Source organism: Barbatula barbatula, assembly GCF_947034865.1.
Source record: "Barbatula barbatula genome assembly, chromosome: 16".
NCBI classification, from domain to species: domain Eukaryota; kingdom Metazoa; phylum Chordata; class Actinopteri; order Cypriniformes; family Nemacheilidae; genus Barbatula; species Barbatula barbatula.
In genome coordinates this window covers 22102001-22120617 of record NC_136779.1, presented here as the reverse complement: position 1 = coordinate 22120617, position 18617 = coordinate 22102001, and the positions used below count along the sequence as shown (strand labels likewise).

General features: G+C 40.2%; 1 protein-coding gene across 1 annotated transcript in view; it reads left to right on the top strand.

The window, feature by feature from the left end:
• Nucleotides 1-882: 882 nt before the first annotated feature.
• reep3b (receptor accessory protein 3b) overlaps nucleotides 883-18617 on the top strand; it is a 20332-nt gene continuing 2597 nt past the window's right edge. Inside the window, 6 exon segments of the mRNA XM_079475855.1 lie at nucleotides 883-1204; nucleotides 9286-9358; nucleotides 13916-13992; nucleotides 14261-14381; nucleotides 15049-15162; nucleotides 16566-16704. Of these exon segments, the coding sequence (XP_079331981.1) occupies nucleotides 1173-1204; nucleotides 9286-9358; nucleotides 13916-13992; nucleotides 14261-14381; nucleotides 15049-15162; nucleotides 16566-16704 (556 nt within the window). The 5' untranslated portion in view covers nucleotides 883-1172.

Below are 18617 nucleotides of genomic sequence, written 5' to 3'. Positions count from 1 at the left end.
AGTTAGCACTTCAGATAAACCTGTAAGGAGAAGATCTCTGTATTATTCAGCACCAAAACATAATCTTATACCCTTATACACATTTAACACAGTGAACTATATTTGTTGCTGTGAGTGTAAGAAAAGGTTTAAGCACATTGTGATCCTTTATCTATTTCTATAGCTCCCTCGATCTTTTATAGATATAATGCGCTTTGGATAAAAGAACCATCAGCTGATAGAAAATGTACTATACTTACAGTTAATTATATAAACACACATGTAACATATATTTAGTTATTTCAGTGAATTGCCAGTTCAATTACACTGAATATTAATATTACACAAAACATGTAGAGTCATTTAAGTGTGCATTTTAGAGATTTATTTTAAGATTATTAAAACAAATTTGATAAAACGTTAAGATGATAAAAGAGGATTTTATATGAATTTCTAAATTGCTTTTCTTAATTTAGTATTGTCCAACCTTTACAGATTTATAGTACAAAGTCTTTCAAATATCATGTGAAAACACATTTCTACTCACACGTTGATTTATATTAACAACATTTATAGTACATTTCGCATATCATTGATTATTTAAATAAAGTTGTTAATTATTTACTGTCTTGTAATGTACAATGGGCAATAAACAATGCGTTACAATCACAACAACATCATTGGTCAAAGAGGTTTTGTTTTTAACACTTTGATTGGTCAGCGCCCTCCCTCCCTACCTCTGTGCGCAGTGTTTAGGTCATCGATACGAAACGTCACTTAAAGGACACTTTTTCTAACCAACCAGTGCGAATATCTTTTGTAAACAAATCCTCTTAGCCAATAATATTACATGAAGGGCGGGCCCTTGCAATCAAATTAGTCATGACGTCACCGACAGTCAAAACGCACCTTTTACAGTTAACGGCGTCGGTTCAGTCGAGTTCTCGAATATGGGCACAACAAGAGTGTCGATATCTTAACTCACGTTTTCTCTGTAGTTTGTTTTATAAGTCGAAATGTTCGCGTGTAATAGTCCGCAATGAGCGACCGGAGGCTTCCAGGACTCCGTGAATATTTGAGGTTGTCAGAAGTTTAGTCAGGTTAGCATAGCAGGTTAGCATAGCAGGTTAGCACCATTCTCCAGCGGCTGTGGCCTCTCTCACTCGACTGGACTCGATCCTGAGGAAATAAACATGGTGTCCTGGATCATATCAAGATCTGTGGCGTGAGTTCAATTCTTTCTTATTCATTTGGGTGGCTCGAAGTAATGCCGATTGTTGCATTAACGTTAAGTTAGTTTATTATTGTAGCATCCGATGAAGAGAAAGAGGATGGCACACGAGAAGGTTTATGACCGTAGGGTTATGTGTTTTGTGTAGAATGTGTGTGTGGTGTTTTAATGTGTGTAAGGCTGTTGTCGTGTCACTGTCGGTTTCTTTGTATAATTCGTCAGTGGACGTTCCAATCCAATGTGATGATTGTGTCTGTGTTCACGCCCTGTACTGAGGGGTTTACTCGGCCTTTATGTTAGGTGTAGCTGTCCAAGTCTTCTGACTCATCTCTTTCTACGGGCCTCGGCACATAAAAACACGTCTCACGTTATAAATCCAAAAGATAAAACCTGTCTAACGTCATTTGTTCTTGAGCATTAGTCGTGTCACATCGTTCATACTTTAAATAGATCGCACTTGCCTTCAGGCTTGGAAAGATCCTATTGACGCGTTGTGCAAACAGCAGAACGAATACCGATGTGGTTTATTTGGTAGCACGAAAGAGTTAAAAGATAGGAAGTGCCAATCACTATCTAATGATTCGATCCTATTTAAGTTGTCATTTTGATGATAAGAGTAACTGATAGTGACACTAGGGGCTCTTTTCGTGTTATCTGCTGCATGCATACTTGACGTTTGTGTTTTATTTGACAGAACAGATTCCTGTCTCTCTATATAACTTTTATTTAATGTTTAAACTAGAATTGTCCTTTAACTAGAGTTACCACGAGCACATTCACGTGACAATCACATGAATGACTGTTGGTTTTCACCTCTGAGAGTCTGACCTCTGAGAACTGACACAAGACTGGTTTGTCCACATTTGTTTAGTAAGTATCACTGTCTTGTTTATTGCATTACAATAAACAACAATTGGCTTATTTTTCTCTGATTGCGTATAATATTCAACTTCTGTTTGCATCTTTCTGATTTCCTCATGTTTGACTGTTGGTGATTTTACAAACAAAGTAAATTGTCCTTCTGCAAAACTGGTCCCCGCTATCTGTCCCCTTATATTAATGTCAGTATGTAAAAGAGGCATTTAATTCGTCTTTTTTAAATATGTGAGGGCAGGATTGTATTTGAATTTGTCTTTTGGGAGTGCTGCCGTGCTGATATTCAATTTAACAGTAGAAACGTGAGTGTGATGACATATTGTTTTTGTCAAACAGAAAAATAATAGTATAAATCAAAGTAAAACTTAAGACTGAAATGTCTAGTCCCAGTCATAAATGTTGATCGATCAATGTTCTTAATTGATATTAAAGCACTGCAGTGAACTCTTTACTATCACCGCTCACGGCGCTCAGCACACATAGCTGAATGTTGTTTTTATGTAACATGTCAATGATCCAGTAACGGAAGGGTGGATTTACTTATCTTACTTATAATACATTTGAAACAAACATTTGTCTTTTCAAGAGAAAATAGATTGAATCCAGAGAGCTGAAGCAGATGTGGTTTAGGAGACCCTCAACATCTGTCTCCCGGCTCCCAGCAATAGCCGTTCATCAAAGCGAGCCCGTTTTCTTCACAGGAAACTCAAAGCTGACCTGAAACTGAGTCTCAAGGCTCGTCTGAAGGTTTTATTGTTTCAGCTGCACACCCTGAGAGCAATACCCGCTTTACAAAAATATGTTCAAGTCCACTAGCTGCAGGTCTCGTTTCCTTCAGGGGCACGCTGGTGCAAGATCGACTCCTTGTTGTCAAAACAATGGAAGGTTGATGTCCAGGACATTTATTTGTTTTGCGTGGTAGGGCCTGTGCAAGTTCTCCGGTGGAAAGACTTTTCATTATGTCTAGAGCCAAACATATTTGTATAATCTCTGAGAAATGTATTGGTTTGCACATAAACGGAATGCTAAATGAGTCGGCAATATCTGAAAACGACTCGGGCTGTTGGTCTCGATGGTTTACGAGAGAGAGAATAGTACTGCATGTATGGGTGGGTACTTGAGACTCATTTATTCAGTCAAAGATGTTTCTATATTTCAATTTGTTCTAAAGTCCTTTGTCATGTGTAATACCAAAGCAGACATTCTATAAAAAATAATCTTTTTTTTCTGGTTTCTTGGATCCTGATTCTGTGCTACTCCCCCCCCAAATGAGTTAAGTTTTTCATATGGACAGAGGAACGTCGTGTGTCTTTATTTGAGGTTTCTTTATTGTCCACATAAAAGAAAGGAATTGTCTAAAAGCGCTGTTGTACAGTGCCTGCAGTCAGTCGAGCCAACTGTAGCTCCTCATTAATTGCAACAATATAGATAATAATGGATTTCCTCATATGTCACATTAAAACAATCAGCCAGCGAATGAGAAATATTAGTTATTAGGCACGCAGAGCCACATGAATGAGAGTAAGAGATCTGTAAATTACAGTGGTCCAGGGAGAGCGGGGGGTGCCTGAGACATGTGTGGAGCTGAACATCATTGTTACAGCTCAGTGCCTCCACTGTTGCTATGGAAACAGGAAAATAAACCGCTGCCGTGCCGAGGTGGATTCTTGGATCAAGAACACGCAATATCCACCGCACAAATGTTATCATTCTAGTGCCCTGAAATACTGAAGTACTCTTTTGTTCTTTGTGGTCTGTTTTAATATTGCTTAAAAACCCATAAGACTAAATATTGAACTGTAATCTGGTCCACACACTCCGGGTTGAAATGAGGGGATGATTCATCTGATTTTTGTGTTTTGTAGTAAGGAAGGAGAGGAATGCGGTTACCTTTTCTGTCTGATCAGAATAAAGTGTGAACTTCATGTATTTATTTATCTTAAAGGTGGGCTTTTGAGCTTTTTCTATTGTAAGCTATTTCAGTTTGGCTGACAGTGGTCAACTTGTTTTCTTTTTGCTTTATTAATGTATTATAATATTTTTCTAGCAGAACAATATATACTAGAAACTTGTGCGTGAGTTCTGGAAGCTGTAAGCAACCACACAGAACAACCTAGAAACAGCATAGCAACGCTCTAAAAACCTTTGCACCCACAAAGCGATGCCCTGACAACCATCTTAACAGCTTTGGTATAGTAAGACATCACTCACTAGGGCCCTCTCCTAAATTCTGTTTTCTGTCTTTTACCATACAGTAGTATCGCAATATATTAGCCCACAAATACTCATACAGTATACACTATAGGGTTGGGCGATGTCTACAAAATGTGAAACATCGCGATGAATGATGACACCGGGGGGGACGGGGCTATCTGTTTGCTAGATGGCATTTTGCGACCAGTTTTTAAGACAACGCGTGGCACGCATTCACAACCTGCAAATTTTGAATTTCTTCCAGTTGTTATTTCATGTGGATAGAAGAGTCGATCTTGAGCCCACCAGTGTAGGCTGTGTGTGTGTGATTAGTCAACTGTGCGGGTCACGCTTTACTGATGTTTCTCGTTGCCATTGCGGACACATACACAGTTCAGGTCATTGACAAGTTTACACATACACAATGTGAGCGCATTACTACTTTTCACTGGTTGCTTTCACTTTCTACGCCCGTCTCCGTCTTGCGGCAGCTTCCAAATCATACTCAACCTTGGATAAGCGCGAATGGACGAGCTAGACCCATGAACAGAATGTCAAACTGTGGACTTGGCTGTCAACATTTGTCTTGGGAGTGTGCTGTAAGCGGACGGGATGTGCAGAGCAGACGACCGTGTACCCTCCTAATGACGAAAATTGCGTCAAGCTGGCCCAACATTGGGATGGCTGTCAGCCATCGGCGATGGACAATGTATCACCCTATACACAATAGTATTCACTTATAAACTATACCTGCAGTAGACACTAACTAGGGATGCTCCGATCCACCTTTTTTGCTTCCGATACCGATTCCGATACCTGAGATTCAGTATCGGCCGATACCGAGTACCGATCCGATACTAAGGTAAAAATTTTAAAGTGCACAATTACTTAATAAACTATGTGCATTGCTGTGCAAGACATCAGGCTCGACTTAACATAAATTTCCTGACCCCGTAAAACAAAATAACAAACTAATGATTCACAAATTTCGTAAATAGTTTATTAAACCAGCACCGGTGCAAAACAAATGAAAAATAAAACAAAAGTGTTCACTATCTTTGGACAAAAGACATTCAAAATTAAAGTGCAAATTAAGCAGCTGAATATAACAACAGCTTCACTAGCTTGATAAACGGGTATAAATAAATGGAAACAAAATCTCTTAATAATTTTTAAGAAAGTGCAAAAATAATTAAAAAATCAATTCGCAAAAAAGCTGCTGAAATTGAGCAAAAAAGTACTAGCTTTACTGCTTTAGATATTCAAAATAACATGAATCAGATCTTTTTAATGCTTTAGTCACTAAAGCAAAGTCCACTTAACTAAACTAAAGTTTAGAGAAAATAAAATTTAACATCCAACACAGAAACAGATGAATAAAACGCTAGCTTCCCTAGCTTAGTAAAACTGCACATGTTTGTTGCATTTAAAGTGGCATTTTGTGGCACAAAATTCTCATCCAACCAGTTTGCGGTTAAACTTAAAAGCGACACGGGGGACACGTCGCAGCTCCAGATATCTGTTGTAAAACTCTCCGCATTGACATCTTTAATTTTTTCGGATATGTGTTTGCTTTTTGACTTTTCGGTACAGTTCAAGGTAGAGTTAAATATTTACGCTTCGGCGTGTCGTACTGCGGCTCCAGGTGGTTTATAAGGAGTCTGAAGCCATTATTCGCAACGACGGACAGCGGTTGCCCATCCATAACAATGAAAGCGGTGGAACTTATTGGCGTAGCTGTTGTAAAATAACTCCAAATGACAGATATTTTGGCTCGCTCCATGCTGTTCGCTGCTATATGTTCACTTGTTCACGTGCACTACGTACAGAGCACGTTGCTAGCGTATGATGTCGCACGTTGCTAGCGTATGATGTCGCACGTTGCTAGCGTATGATGTCACACGTTGCTAGCGTATGGTGTCACACGTTGCGCAAAGCACAGCCGCCCACGAGAGAGTTTACGCGCCGGTGTCTCCATGAACTTTTACATCGTCTAGCACAAATTTTATGTCAGATCGGGTATCGGTGACAAATTGCACCGATACCCGATCTAGAATTTTTTTACGTATCGACGCCGATACCCGATACGAATATCGGATCGGAGCATCCCTAACACTAACCATAAATTAAAAAATCTGTAAAAATAGGGTATAATGTACAATGTTAACAAACCATTTTACCAGTACATTTCCATCCATCCATTTTCTACCGCTTATCCGGGGCCGGGTCGCGGGGGCAGCAGTCTAAGCAGAGATGCCCAGACATCCCTCACCCTAGACACTTCCTCCAGCTCTTCCGGGGGGACACCGAGGCGTTCCCAGGCCAGCCGGGAGACATAGTCCCACCAGCATGTCCTAGGTCTTCCCCGGGGTCTCCTCCCGGTCGGACGGGCCCGGAACACTTTCCGGGGAAGGCGTCCAGTAGGCATCCGTAACGGATGCCCAAGCCACCTCAGCTGACCCCTCTCGATGTGGAGCAGCAGCGGCTCTACTCCGAGCTCCTCCCGGGTGACCGAACTTCTCACCCTATCTCTAAGGGATCGCCCAGCCACCCTGCGGAGGAAGCTCATTTCAGCCGCCTGTATCCGGGATCTTGTCCTTTCGGTAAGGGTAGGAACGTAGATTGACCGGTAAATTGAGAGCTTCGCCTTGCGGCTCAGCTCTTTCTTCACCGCGACGGACCGGTACATCGACCGCATTACTGCAGAAGCTGCACCGATCCGTCTGTCAATCTCCCGTTCCATCATTCCCTCACTCGTGAACAAGACCCCGAGATACTTAAACTCCTCCACTTGAGGCAGGAACTCTCCACCTACCTGAAGTGGGCAAGCCAGTACATTTTCAGTTTTTTATTTTGATTTGCTGCAATTTCAGTACTGTTGTTTAATAAAGTAATATTTCATATTTTATTAGCACATTTACTTAAATTTACTAAAGTATATACTTAGTCGAGACTCGAATTCTAAAAAACATTCATGGGGGTTGATGTGGTAAAATGTGTGTAATAACTTATTTTGACGGGTCACCGCAAGGGATGTTTGACAATAGCTTTTCTCAGATTAGTTTGTGTCCTCGTATAGTGAGATTTGGACGGTGCATCATGCGTGCGGTACGCGCAACCTGCCACTCTTTTACTCATAGACATGCAAAACAAGCATATTGCGTATTTAAACTGCATCTGAATATTTCTAACGTAAATTGTTCATGGTACAATTTTAATTTTGTTGGCTGTTCAGTACTACATTCTGGTAAAGAAATAATACATCTGGCAGAGTTCGTGCCATTCTGCGTTATACAGCAAATTCCGTTATTATGCCTGAATGGTTGGTTTGAGATCTGCAGTCTCATGAGTTTTTGGGTCACACATTGTCTTTAATTGGCAGTGGGAAACATCACAAACTCTTTTCATTTTTATCTGCACTACTGAGTCAAGAACACAAAGACACAAGATCGCTGTAATCCAGCACACTTCAAACACCTCTATAGCCCTCAGGACAGTAGCTTACTGGAGTATACAAGTGAACACAGCAGCATTATCATCTGGGAAACATCAGGGGCTGTTCATGCCTGTGAAATGTCAAGAAAGTCTGCGCGGCGTTGAAATCAATGCTAGAGGCAGTCTTCATCTGTCAGCAGCATGTCAGAGTTTTCCTCAGTACCCCCTAATTTAAGCATCACATTTGGATTGATTACCTGGTTTTGAAGCATTTGTTCCCTAAACGTGTTTACCTGATGACAAGAGGATTTGTTTTTTTCTATGTCCACATAAGCATTTTCACGTTTTTACCAAAAGCTGCTCGTCCACAGATTCCACACAATGTATGTAAACATATCATGAGTCTAACGCAATACACTTCAGCATGTGTCATTTCTGGCAGGCGTCTATTTTCTTTCCGTTTTTTAAAGCATGGACTATGAGGTGTGAGTTATTGCTTTGGTTAACACAAGACTAAGTTTGCAAAAGTGAGAGAAATTGCAGAACAGCAACTGCAAGAAAACAAATATCTCCAAAATAACTGCGTCACATGATGAAAAATATATTATCGTTTTCACAGAGCCTCCATTTTCATAATTCACACTAGTGTTGTTACGATACTGAAATTTCTAACTTCGATTCGATACCTAAAAATATATTGATTTTTGATACCACTGGGAAAAAATCTGCCATAATATTAAGGCCCTACATTTTTTTATATTAAAAGTTAAATCGAACAAGACTAGACAATAAGGTATATTTTTACATTATTAATTCATTGTTAAACTAATGTTCAGTTTACTTATACATTTACTATTTAAAATCAAAGGCATATTTGTCAGTATTATTAATGGACCAGTACATAAAGTTTTATTTTTTTAAACTAACATTTAAAAGAGTTTCATAAATACTTGAACACATGTTTTGCTCATTCACTGTTCGTTAATGTTAGTTAATTCTAGGGGTCTGATGGGAACTCGTCACCTAATGCAATAGGCTTGATGGGGAGTTGGGCTTTGAAATGTGACCATTTTAGTCACATATGCTCCCTCAATTTACCCAGTGTGACCTCAAAATATATTTGGGAGCGCTAGAAGTACAGGTTTCAACGTTCGTGCGCATAATAATAAACCGGAGCGATTGAGATGAGTGGATGAAATCATTGATGAGCGCATATAAAGACAGAAATGCATGCATTAAACATGAAAACTGTTGCGGAGACGCAGTACTGGCCATCTTTCTTACATAAACAAATTTAAACCAATTCACACTACAACGTGACAACTGCATTTTCAAATTTCTCCACTTTGGAGAGCTCTTCAAAAGCTCAGTTTTGACAAAATCTTGGTCTGAACGGAAGGCCAAAATGAAGAGAAAAAAATGTGTTTTCAAACAGAAACGTATTTCTGGTTCTTTTCTCTTGGGAAGGAAGAAAGGCAAATCATTTCCCTTGTGAACACCGTGAAAGCGAGAGAGTGGCTTTGAAAGAACCTGCTGAGTAATCTTTCCTTCATTTTTGTCTCTTCACACAGGCTGGTGTTTGGAAACTTGTACCCAGCGTACTACTCCTACAAAGCAGTGAAAACCAAAAACGTCAAAGAATATGTGAGTAAAACATACCATATCCCTCCATTCGCCTGTGTGTACAATGCAACTAAACATATGAACCCCTCCTGAGGTTATGTGCACTGCTCACTATGAATCAGCTCTTCCAGTGAGTTGAACCTACAGAGTTTGGGTTACTAACACACATCTTTAAGTGCCAAGTCTCGCCACTCCTTTAAAGACTGACATGTTATGTGTAAGTTCAGACATGGTGTGTGTGTGTGTGAATCAGTGCTTATTGGGGTCCACCCTAAATCAATGTCATTTATAATCAATGATAACTCTGAACAGCGGTGCAGTAAAGCGCTTCTGGAAGAGAAACATGCTGAATGTGTGTTTGCTGCGTTGAGATAAAGAGCCATGGTCTCACCCTAGAGTTTCTTTCATTCTGAAAAGAGCACATTCAGTCATCACTTCTGTAATGCTGTTTTATTTCTGTGATGTACAGTACGAGACTTTCTGGAAAAAAGGTTCCTTTGTGTTCCATGGAAAACTACGAAGGCACATATGTATGGAAATGCATGAGAGTGAATAAATTAGGCCTGCAACTAACGATTATTTTGATAATCCATTAGTTGGACGATTATTTGATCGATTAATCGTAAAAACTTTAATTAGATATTCGACTTATAACTAAATCAGAGATGGGAAAAGTAAACACAACTGAACTCATTAGCCTTCTCCCAAAATGTTGTGGATATCCGTCTAATAAACATACACCGAGGCTTATGAGTTGTTTCAGGTGTGTCATATTTGAAGCAGCTGACATTAGTCTCTCTCAAGCGTGGAAGGAAGGGGACTGTTGGCCAAGGAAATTGTTTTTTTTGTAGCATGAAAAGTGAGATATTTGTCATTCAAATGTAGAAAGAAAAAATGATACTTGAGTATTGTACCTAAGGAGTAAATCAGAGTTCCCACTCACAATTTGGGTTTTACTAATATAATAAAACATTTTGTCATTTAAAACACCTCTCCCTGTTAAACTTTTAATCTGTGCACCTCACGCTGCACGGAGAGACATGTCTGACTTTAAAACTGCGAAGCACGGAAAGACAAGTCTAAAATGGTAATTTTAAAAGGAAGACGAAATTCGTTGACCGCTATTTTCATTATCAATTATTATCGGTTTTATCAACTAGGTTTTGCTATCAAGATGCACACCAGTTATGTTTTTATCAAAACCAAGTTACTTAACTATCCTACATAGTCCTGACTTAACAGTGTAGTATGTTTTACTACACAAACCTGGCTTCAGATGGTTAAAGAAGAACGTATTTGCACTGAAGAACATATAGACTTTTACACTGTTAGATGAGATGTGTTTTAAGATGATGTTTGAGTCTCACTTTAACCACACACACACACACACACACACGTGTGTGACACTGAACGGAGGTCATGTATGTGATATTTATGCACATGTGTTTACACTGTGGTGGTGTTATGGGATTGAATCTCTCTGTCAGCTCAAGGGAACAGACACTGGCAGTCAGAGATCGTGCCGTTTGTTTTTGAACGTTCGAGTGGAAAGTCAATTTCAGTAAAGTTAGACTTTTAATGGCAAACCCTTGGAAAAAACTAGACTGGCTCGATGGACCACAAAAGCAGCCTTTTTAAAGCATGTCATAACCGTTGCTACGTTGGCTTACGAATGCAAACGGGTAATTGAGAAACCTGCTTTCAATTCATTTCCAAAATAGGACGGGACAAATGATGCTTTGTGCCGCAGACCTGTTTATAGGCCCAGCCGACCGGAGTCGCTGGTTTGTGTTGGACTTAAAATAAAGTTTAAAGCTTGTGTTTACTAGCATAGACTAGATGCTCTTAGAAACCGCGCTGTGGTTTTTCTACTCGCAGTGAATCTCTACAATGGCTGCATCCCCTGTTTGTTAGATAAACATCTCGTGTGTCTGTTTGAAAATGAAAGAGACGTCTTTACAAAAACACACGCTGAGGAGGAAAGAACATACACAACAGACAACATAACTCCTGATCCACAGTCAGCGTTCAGCATGCTTGTTTTTCTCCTGAATCAAGATGGAACAAAGCTGTCTGGTTACTGCTTACGTCTCACATACTTCTCTAATGAATTCCAGAGGATTCAAACGTGTCATAAATATTGTCTGGTGCATTATGGGAAGAGGTCTTATCGATGCGGTCAGCACAGTGAGATGTTTTTGGTACAGCCTACCGGAGGATTTCCATTGACAGGCGGCCGTGGCTTTCCTGTGGGGCATTGATCTATCTCACGCCGCTGCAGGTTCACCGGGAGGACACCAATTAAATGTGACGCCTCCTGTCAGGCCGCTAATACAGCCTCATTTGACTTTGTTCGGCGAGCCTGAAAATATCACCTAATACCTCGGAGAGCTGCGGATCACATGACCGTCTGCTCGGGCTTTTGAAATTGAAATGCTAAGAAGCCGGCTGCGGTCGAGGGAAGAGGACGGTGTAGCATACCAAACAGCTCCTGCTGCAGAGAGAGACTGCACGGAAATTAATGTCATGGCCGTAATGATTTTTTGCCACAGTCCACTGTGTTTTCAGCTTCTCTCTGGAGAAGAGGTGTGCTTGGATTTATGTCTGTGTGGAAAGATTAGGCATTCATCCCCGTGAACAGAAATGAATGGATTTTATTGAAATATTCAGGTGTTTTATGTTTGGGTGAGTGTGATGCATGTGCTGGCTTTCAGCGCTGGGTTTCACTGAGATACAATGCGTATGATATTAGCGTTTTTATTATGGACAGTATCAAACAATATCGTAGTAAAACAGAATAAAATAAGCTAAGTATATCACACAGTGATGATGTATTATGATAATCCTCTCTTGATCTGACACGGGTCAGTCTGCTATTCCTTTGTCTCAAGCAGCCTATGTCTTCAGTGTCCTACTTTCATGTGTCTTATCACTCAGTCTATCTGCTCATGTAATGAAATTATTTCCATTCATCAGTATTTTGCTGTTTGTCCATTGGTTCACTTATTTAATCAGCGTTTTAACGACTTTAAGGGTGTTTTAACAGTGACGGTAATCATCAGTCTCTAAATGACTAAATATACAAGCCTGTATGTGTGTTGGCATTCTAGTTCACCCAAAAAAATTTTGTTTATTTACTCATCTTCAAGCCATTCAGTATGCTGTATGTAACAAAAAAGACGATTTTTAGTAGAAAGCGCAGTGCACTGTGGTTCATACAATGAAGGCAAACTGGTACCAGGATTTTGATCGTTTTTTGCAAGACATTTACATTTAGTCATTTAGCAGACGCTTTTATCCAAAGGGACTTACAGATGAGGAAACATTGGAAGCAATTATAACAACATAGGCAACAAAATACATAAGTGCATCAAACTAGTCCATTAAAGCCTAGCACAGTATACAAAGCTTAGAATAGTGAGGTTAGTAAGTGATTTTTTTTTATTTAAAGAAGGAAAGGGAAGAGAATTAGGAAAAATCAATCAGCGACGTGTTGACGGAAGAGATGCGTTTTCAGGCGTTTTTTAAAGATGGCAACCGAGTCTGCTGATCTTGTAGCAGCTGGTAGATCATTCCACCAATGTGGAACAGATCCAGAGAAGGTACGGGAGAGTGACTTTTTTCCTTTTTGGGATGGTACCACTAGTCGTTGTTCCTTTGCAGACCGCAGTGATCTGGCAGGAACATAGATCTGCATTAGCGAGTGGAGATACGATGGTGCAGACCCGGTGTTGGTCTTGTAGGCCAGAAGCATAGCTTTGATCTTTATGCGGGCGGCAACAGGGAGCCAGTGTAACCTGATGAAGAGCGGAGTTACATGCGCTCTCTTCGGTTCATTGAAGACCACTCTTGCCGCCGCATTCTGGATCATCTGGAGAGGTTTGATTGTGCAAGCAGTCCAGCCAGAAGCGCATTGCAATAATCCAGTTTGGACAGGACAAGAGCCTGGACAAGGACTGACGTAGAGTCCTCCGATAGGAAAGGTCTAATATTCCTAATGTTGTAGAGGATGAATCTACAGGACCGGGTGGTGCAGGCAACATGACTTGTGAGGTTAAGCCGATCATCGATTACCACTCCCAGGTTTCTGGCTGTGCTGGACGGTGTAATCGTTGATGACGAGATGTCACTCAGGCATGCCGCGATGCGAGCAGCGACCGTCGGATCGTCCGGTTGAAATGACGTCGGCATAGCAGTGAAGACACTGAACGTTATTTACAACATGACTAGCGTTAAAGCACAGCCCCTGCCAAATGTCCTGAGCAAGATCTGGTGATGTTAGTTGGCAATTTGCAATCCAGCCTGTTACATTAGTGCCACATTCAGAGCTTCATGACGGTTTATTTTTGTGTGAACTATCCCTTTAAATGTCAAAGAGGCTAGTTTGACAAATATACTCACTGCTGTTTAAAAGTTAAGCTCATTTCAAAACACAAGAGTAAAGCAGCGACTCGCTCTACTAAAATCAATAGCAAAGTTCCTGAATATTTCGATGAAATTCCTGTGTTGTTCAATAACATGTCCTGAATCCCTCAGCCATTAATAATGACATTTAACGATCAAAAATTTGTTTTTTAGGTGCGATGGATGATGTACTGGATTGTGTTTGCTCTGTACACAGTGGTGGAGACTATCACAGATATGACTGTATCCTGGTAAGATTGACATTCAGACCAATGATTGAGTCTTTAGCACGATTACACGATACTCATGTCAGGTTCAACAAGCAATCCGTTTCATTTTCCTCACACCAGCCCATGTAGAGAAGCAATCAGACTGTAATGAAATGAAGTTGCTGCTTTAATTTGGAGTTGCACATATTAATTTGTTGGAATACAGCTTTAATGAGTGTAATTATATCAGCAGATTAATCGCATATATCCGTGCCCACGCTCTCTCTCTCTCTCTCTCTCTGATCTGAAGGTTTCCCCTCTATTATGAGATCAAGATAGCTCTTGTGATCTGGCTTCTGTCTCCATACACCAGAGGAGCGAGTGTCATCTACAGAAAAGTCCTCCATCCTCTGCTGACCTCCAGAGAAAGAGTAACTCTACTCTTTACATTTATCATCCTTTACATCAGTGCTTCTCAACCTCTTTCATTTCACTTGAAATTAGATTTTTTAGTTCAAATGGTGAATCAAACAAGGGTTGTCCAGACTTGTTTTGTGTGCCCCGAAGGTGCAGTGTGTAACTTCTGCGTCACCGACAGGAATTGCATGAAATGATTGTCTTCTGACATCTTTTTCCTTGTAAAAATCGCTATTTATTATCACATCATTATTTCGCGGCGCTCTGGAATACTTGATTCTGATTGGCTAATCACAACATTCATTCCCCGATAACAACCGCTCAAAACTAATAACTTATGGAAACCCAAATGCTGCAGATCCTTTGACGGGTACAGTTTAAAACACAAGGTCTGCATTTGCTAAAAATGAGCTTTGCGTCCGGTCTGGATCACACTGTCTGGGTTTATTCTTGCGATAACAACCAGCTGCCTGTACATTATCCCTTAATAATGGCACGTAATTACAATAAGGTTTTATTTTGTTTTAGTTTTGTTTGTTTCTTCTCAATTGTCACACATCACAGTTTGTAATGCTGTATTAATTTTCCAAATTGTATTTTCATATTTTTGATTTTATAATGATGTGCTTCAAAAACAGAAAGCTGTCACACATTGTTCTAACTGTCCTGTGATTCTTGAAGGAAATTGACGACTATATAGTCCAGGCGAAGGAGCGGAGCTATGAAACCATGGTGAACTTTGGCAAACAGGGCCTGAGCATTGCTGCTACTGCCGCCGTGTCGGCAGCTGTTAAGGTAAGTGTGTGCGTCTCTGTGTCTTCATGTCTGTACGTGCGTCTGCTTGTGTGTCTGCGTGTGTTCATGTCTCTGTGTCTGCAATTGTGCACATGTCTGTGCGTCTGCATGTCTATGCGTCTGCGCGTGTGCATCTCTTGTGTGTTCATATCTGTGTGTCTGCAAATGTGTTCAAGTGTCTGCGCGTAGCACTGAGCCGCAGTGAGAGCAATTACTCATGACTTTAAATCACAGGTAAACCGTCAACTCGAGGTCATTAGTGTCAGTAGAGCAGCAATACAGTTCAATGATGGACGGAGCATAAGTCCAGATCCACAGCCGCCTGTGAAAAATGCTGTGTCTTTGATATGAAAGAATTGTGTTTGTTGTTTATTAGATCTTGTTTTATGTTGATCTCTGTTATTTTTTATCACTGATATATTTATATATATTTGTGTATAACTGCTGTACAGGAGCACTGCACCAGCTCAGGTAATGAGCGTCTTGAGCATGTGTCCAACACATAATCATTTAACACTGGATTTGAGTTCCTCACAGTGTTTGCTGATATTTGTGCACATGGAGTTAAATTCACAATGATGTCATCAATAATGTCGTTCTGTCTAAAACACCCCATCAAGAGGACGTTTATTGTTTCTTCATTGTTCTGTGCACATTCTAAAGCTCTGTTCTGAAATCTAGACATCTTCCTTCACAAACAGCATTTCCAGTATGTATGCTTTTATCTGTTGCAGAAAAAGCCATCCCACAAGCAAACAAAAATCACAATGAATTGTAATATTGACTCGCAATAGTTATATAATCGCAATACTCCATAATCGCAATATATATTTAATGGGCACACAAGTATCGGGATAGTATTGAATCAGCAAATAAGCGTATCGGTACACCCCTAGTTTACATGGCTGGAAATTTAACAAATCATTCAATATACTAGTATGATTGAGGTAATTCTATACAAATATGTCAATCAATTCATGCATCAACTAATATCATCATAAGCCTGACCTATAGTTTATGGTTAATCTGTCTAATATTGTGTTGGTAACCATGGTTTAATGATTTTCATATTAAATCGCAATATTGGCAAATTCAAAATCGTTCAGCCCTAGTGAAAAGACCCTCAATTGATAACATACAGACAACTTTCATAAAGTGTTTGTGTTGTATTTTTATTAGCAGCGTGCTAACTGTAAGCTCTTTTGAAATATAGTTTAAATCCATCTCTTATGAGTTTGTGTTTGTTAGGATGCTTCTGTTCGGATCACTAGGCTTTCAGACAGAGCTGATATTTGTCGTTCATTTGCATTCATTCATTCATGCATGTTATCATAGATGTGTATTTAATGTTAGGCTCAGTTCTGTGTGTCATCAGTGCTGACATGTGTTGTGTGTCTCTACAGGGTCAAGGTGCAATCACAGAGAAGCTGAGAAGCTTCAGTATGCATGATCTTACCCAGATCTCTCAGGGTGACGTCTATCCAGGATTCAGCAGCTCCAACCCGGCCAGAAGAGCCATCATGGACCAGCCTGATAGAGCGGGTACATCTCTTACTTCAATTATTAACACAATACTGCTGATTCATCTCGATACAGCTGCCTGAATGATCAGAAATCAATTCTATATTTTTTTGCCTCAAACTTTGACAGTTGCTCTGGTATTGTCTTCACAAACCACCAAATCGCATACAGAGAGTTGTGGGTTCTCATAGGCAATGAATGCTACCTTGAAAAAAGAACAGATGAGGGTACAGATAGCACAAAATGGCGTAGAACAGTGTGCGATTAGGGTTGTGGCTAGAAGGGAAACAGCTAAGGCCGGAAGAATAGGATTGATGAGAGGAATGTGCTGCTGATGTAAAATCACGCAATAAATATTAAAATGACAACAAATTGCAGTACTCACCTGCCCCAACCCTAAACCTAAACTTACAATAAAAAAGTCATTGACGGTTGTCAGCGTGACACAAATGATGCGGTATTGAACAACGCATGCCCAGTGGAGGTAGCTGTATCCCTTCTACACACACACACACACATTCTGCACTGATGGCGGGCGGCAATTGCACATCCGCGAGTATTTGTAAAATAAAAAAAACTTGATGCTTTCTCATCTCTGTATACTGCCTTGTTTCTGCAGATTCGGACAAAGCTGTGTATGACGCAGGTAATAAGAGCTTTTTAAGGATGATTTTCAGTAGCATAAAAAACCCCAGAGGTTTCTTAATGATATTTCTAGCGTTCGTGGATGGGGCTGAATGTTAACGCAGCCATGGCTTCGGAGTAAATGGAATGGATTTGGTATTTGTCTGGAGTGCAGGAGGGTAATAAGCAATAGCTGCACGTTTATAGCATGAAAGGTCTAGTGGAGCTTTGTGAGAAGATGAAGAAGAGGAAACAAACAGCTCTGCAGCGTCTGAGCTGAATACCTAATGTGACTCTATATCTCAGTATGCTAATGCACCCGCCACGCTTGAAATTCTGCCGGCATCCAGGTCATTTCCATCTCGCCTGCGATGAAGCCGTCAGACAGCAGCACATCCTCACTGATCAAACCGTCTGCTAATCACACTTTGATTTGATAAAAGATTGTTATTCTTTCTCTCGTCTCTTATCGTCTGGTTGATGTAAAAAAGCAGAGGTCAGCATTGATGAATGCCATTAAACGGCTCTATGCGTCTGCTTTCGTTTCTTTCCTCTCATCAATGCTATTCTCTAGTCACACGTCTTCTCTCATCGCAGGGCAGAGCTGTTTGTCATCTGAAAACCCAGATGAGAACGTGTATTATGGAAATATGAATTTAAAGTCTTTGATTTGATTTACAGTTGCCTGAAAGAAGTCTGTGGTTGTAGCGAATGTGACTTCCCTAACACAAATCACACACAAACTACTTGAAACGGGAACTTCATAACAACTGTTAATGATCTCCTAACAGATTTCTCAGGGTTTGTATCATGATGTAGGTTGAGCGCTTTAGTATGTGTGGTGTACTTTGTTTGTGATCCGTTAACGGCTTGAAAAAACGTGACGATTTCAACACATTTTTGTTTAGTTGCTTAGAACATCATGACAGTATGCAGGTAAAGCAGGTAAATATTAATAAATGATCTAGGCCTTTGAAGCTGTCGACAATCTTCAGAAGATGGCCTCTATTGATGACCTTTCACTTGTTTTTCTGCTTAGACTGCAGAAGACTTAAACATATCACAAGAATAGACCTGGAAAATGAATTCCATACGTTCCCAAATCCCAAGAAAGTTATGTTACAGTAATTGAAAACAGTAGGTGGGTGGGGCTGGCAACAAAGAAAAGTGTTCAGAACAATTGGTTTCTGAATGTGTTCTGCCCCCTTATGGTGAAATTAATAATTACACAAACAGTACAGGTTCTCTGTTGTGTGCTGCTGTATGATGTTGATAAATGATTTTCCTTTGACGATGATGATGATGTTGTT